The 4,424-nt window shown below is 44.1% G+C and overlaps 1 protein-coding gene across 1 annotated transcript; it reads left to right on the top strand.

Moving 5' to 3' along the window:
• Positions 1–231: 231 nt before the first annotated feature.
• LOC123460928 (ataxin-7-like protein 3B) lies at positions 232–717 on the top strand. Its single transcript, XM_045151212.1, has one exon. It carries the CDS (start codon positions 232–234, stop codon positions 520–522), a length of 291 nt encoding a protein of 96 aa, XP_045007147.1. The 3' UTR covers positions 523–717.
• Positions 718–4,424: the final 3,707 nt, after the last annotated feature.

Raw genomic sequence — 4,424 nt, 5'->3', positions numbered from 1 at the left:
AACTTAAATAAGAAAATAAAAATAAAACTTCTTACACCATCAAGAAAAAAATATATATATATGGTGGCCTAGGCTCCGGGAAGGTTTCGCGGTGAGTCGGGGCCGCGCGTTGCTGACAGCTCCGAACCTGCGAGCCGCCGAATGCACCGAGACGGGGTTCGGGGAGCCGGAGCCGGTGCCGCCGTGACCGCGGAGCCTGCAGCCTCGGCCGGCCCGCGAGCGCACAGTGAGATGCAGGAGGTCTCCTTGGCCAACCTGGATACTAACAAGCCAGAGGCCATCCAGGAGATTTCTGTAGACCTGATAGGGGATTCTTGTCTGGGGTTCTGCTTTGAGGTGCGCCGGGCGGTCAAGTGCGGCTACTTCTACCTGGAGTTCGCAGACACTGCTAGCGTGAAGGAGGTCGGCATTCAGCCAGTGGAAGACAAAGGAGCATGCCGCCTCCCGCTCTGCTCGCTGCCTGGAGAAGCCGGCAATGGGCCTCACCAGCCACTGCAGCGCTCGCTGCCAGAATTCCAGTAGCCGCACCGTGGGAGAGGCTGGCAGTGACCAGGACAATAATCCACACTGGTCTCCTGGCTTGGAGTAAGCAAAGTCAAAAGAGAGAGAGAGAGAAAAGGAAAAAAAAAAATCAATCAAAACTCCCAATTTCCCTTAAAGATCCTAGCATTCAAAAATCAAAAGTGGAAAATTTCTTTTTTTCTTTTTTAAAGTTTACCCAGAGCTAGCTCTGAACCCGCTTGGAGTAAGCAAAGTCAAAAGAGAGGGAGAGAGAGAAAAGGAAAAAAAAAAAATCAATCAAAAGTCCTAATTTCCCTTAAAGATCCTAGCATTCAAAAATCAAAAGTGGAAAATTTCTTTTTTTCTTTTTTAAAGTTTACCCAGGGCTAGCTCTGAACCCTGGGCAGTAGAGGGTGCACAGCCAGGGCCTCCTGCAATTCTTGTTGATCTCTAAACACACCCGGATGTACGCAGGGGACAGGGGAGCAGCAGGCTCTCCTCCATCAGCCTGAGGTCAAGGGCTTCTTGGACAGTTTGGACATTGCTACATTGCTCATGTTCAGGCCATCAGCACGTGTATTTGCTCCCCTGAATTCTAAGCCTCTAATGGGCCTCTAGAAACGGAAGTCGGGAGATTTGCATAATAACAATACTAATTGCCAGTTGAATTAGGTAAGAAGCCCTGTGGCCTTGTGTGCAAGGAGAAGAAAAGTTCGAAACCACCTGTTTTCCAAAGGCATTTGCACTGATTTCAGGGGATGTGGAAACAAGGCCTAGCCTTTGCCTGAGCACAGTCTCTTTCTTCCCCTCCTTCCCTGGGACAGGTTCAAGAAAGGATAACCTGGCTTTCCAGGCAGGCTGAGGATTCTGTTTTGATCCTGTGAGAAAGAAGTAGGGACCTCTGCAACTACATTCCATCTTGAAGATTCATGCTTGGATGAATTATCTTGTGGACATAAAATTGGTGGGACGGCCCTTTTCTTCTCTTATTATATAAGGAATGTAGCCAGCCAGTGAGTCTGACTGAACTTGAAGAATCTCATGGCTGTGCAGGATGCTGTTGGTAAACTGAGCCTGGAGGGGACTTCTCCCAGCTGCCCTCAGTAATGTGAATGAGTTAGTGCTCAGAGCCAAGAAGCAGACTTGGTTTATTTCTTCTACGACTGCTGAATCCTGTTTAATGCCCTTGTTCCTTAAGCTGGGCAGTCAGCTGTGCTGTGGTGAATGTTCACCACCTGTGCCCCTCACAATTATATACTTTGACTTGGTCCCTTTTGGACCTTCATGACAGCAAGAGCTATCTTTTTGTTATGGGAAGGAAGTGGGAAAGGATTTCCCTTGCTTTTTGGAAATGGGGTGGAGGAGGTTGGGAAGTGAGGGCCACATATCAAAACTACCCTCTGATTTATTCCCTGGGTAAGGGTTTAAAAAGGATTAAAAGGGTGGGAGGCCGGATGTGATCAGAACATAAAGGTGCTGCTTTTTTTGAAATGTTTTCTTACCTCATTCTGTGCCCCAGTAAAGGGTCCAGCCTCATCTGTCTGGCTTGGCCCCATGTTCCTGTCCACTGCTCCACACTGCCTATCTGGTGCAGCTCATGATTCCAAGTGTTGCTTGCTTCTCCAGCTTTGACCACACTCAGTTCATCTCTTAATGCTCCTGCTTCTGAAGCCTACCCAGGTTCTTTTTCCTTGTCCCTTGAGTCCTTAGGTTGGTTTTGTCTGATCTGTTATTGTGGGAGATTCAGAAGAGAATCTTTCTCATGGCTCCGTCTGGATTGAAATGGGAAAACAACTTTTTGTATTTATAGGGCAGGGCGATGCCTAAGTATTTCTCCTCTCCAGGAATGTGTTGCTCTGATGATCATTATGCTTTGTCATCTTGAGTTCAGTCTTCCCACCTCCACTTAGTATTGCCTATTAGGACTTGAGCAGAAGAACTATGAAGGCTGACACACAGGGATGGAGTTGGTCCTGCTCCACTTCCTCTAACCTTTGTTGTGTATACATTGTCCTTATCCCACAAGCAGCGACTTGAACACTATGGATTGCTTTGGGTTATGGTACTCTAGAGAGTTAAGGAAGCATAGTGATTGGGCCTTGAGACTGTCTATAATTGCCTTCTAGAGTTTTTCCTGCTCAGGGTTAGGGCCTAGTTACAAGTTGATGGTCATCCAGGAATTGAGAGAATTTTTAAGTCAAGCACTGGCAGGGTCAAAAATAACTTGAAGTTATCTCTGCACTTGGCCTTTTGTGGACACCTAAGAATAATGAGGAAGAGACAGGTCTAAGTGTGACTCCTGCCTACTTCCGCACAATATTTTGGAAATAGGATGAAAATAAAGGGAGTAAAGCGAAAGTCCAATCTGCCTTCAGATATGGAGCTCTGGTGTGACTTAATACTGCTTTTTTTTTTCTCTTTTCTGGTTAGAGGATGAACATGTGGGAAGTAGCTTTGCATTTGGTTTCTTCATATGACTTCCTTTTTTTCCTTTTTTTTATTTTTTATTTTTATTTATTTTTGTTTTTTGTGCTCTTCACTATCATTAGGGCAGTAGCCCCCTGCTCTCTGTAGATCTGAGGTGGGCTAAATCCAACAGGTGCCCTGAGGGAACAAACTACTTTTTTGGGAGATAATGCTCCCTACCATGTGTAGCTCAGGGTGGTTAGGAACTCTCCCTTCCTCTACTCCCTTTCCTGTAACAGCAGAATTCCTGTTCTTCAATTAATTGTATTGAACACCCTGTAATATTACTATGTATCTGAGTGTGTGTGTGTGTGTTTAGGGGAATGGGGATTCTTTAAAATTTCTGTGGTTTGTGGGTTTTCCTTTTTTTTTTTAATTTTTATTAACATTTTCCATGATTACAAAATATATTCCATGCTAATTCCCTCCCTCCCCACCCCCACACTTTCCCATTTGAAATTCCATTCTCCATCATATTGCCTCCCCATTACAATCATTGTAATTACATATATACAATATCAACCTATTAAGTATCCTCCTCCCTTCCTTTCTCTTCCCTTTATGTCTCCTTTTCAACTTACTGGCCTCTGCTACTAAGTATTTTCATTTTCACACAGAAGCCCAATCATCTGTAGGTTTTTCTTCCATATATTAGTTCCCACCACCGCATGTCCAGTGGCCACTGCCTGGCATTATCGCATGCTGGGATCATGGGTGGGGGGGGTTAGTATGAAACTCAACACTGTCCTTTGTTTTGGAGATTCTTATTTTTAAGTAAATAATCCATCTTACACAGATAGCTGATTAACTCTGTGTGTGCCCCCTTGCCTCTATGGCTGCTGGTATAAAATAAACTGCATCTCCCCATTGCTAAACAGTAATAATAAAATGTAAAAAAGCACAAAAAAAAGAGAAAAAATATGTCTTAACAGTAGTATTACTATAAGAAATAGTAAAATCTCAGAACACGAACTTCCAAAACGACAAGAATCTGCTTTAAAGGAAATCGATTAATTGAGAGAAGCAGAAACTGGGAGGCCAGGTGCACAGAGATGTGTTTTTAAAAAAAGACAATTATGTAAGAAAGTCATGTTCCCTGGTCCTCTCAAAGGCCTGTCTCTACTATCATTGCAGGCAGAGGGGTATGTGGAAATATAGGTCACCTTCCCATCCAGGAACTTACAACATAAAATGTACCAAAAAAAAAAAAAAAAAACCTTCAAACTCTTGAAAATTCAAGTGAGGATTCAACACAGAAGGAGGACTTCAAGGGAGCAGTTGAGATGCCTTAAGACAGGGCATGATTAATTGCAGATGAGTGGAGGGACCGGAAAAGCTCAGAGGCAGAAGAGGTCATCTCAAAGCAGGCTGAAGACGGCATAAGGAGGACAGACAATTTGGACAAGATAAATGCAGGGGTTTAAGAAGGATGGCCTGTAATATTTTGCCCTTTGATA

This window comes from Jaculus jaculus, chromosome 5 (genome assembly GCF_020740685.1).
Source record: "Jaculus jaculus isolate mJacJac1 chromosome 5, mJacJac1.mat.Y.cur, whole genome shotgun sequence".
Lineage (NCBI taxonomy): Eukaryota > Metazoa > Chordata > Mammalia > Rodentia > Dipodidae > Jaculus > Jaculus jaculus.
Note: the sequence above shows the minus strand (reverse complement) of the source record. Positions and strands in the feature narration are given on the sequence as shown.

What these genes read in the sequence shown, in the direction of transcription:
- LOC123460928 (XM_045151212.1), top strand. Translation starts at nt 232, where the DNA reads ATGCAGGAGGTCTCCTTGGCCAACCTGGATACTAACAAGCCAGAGGCC.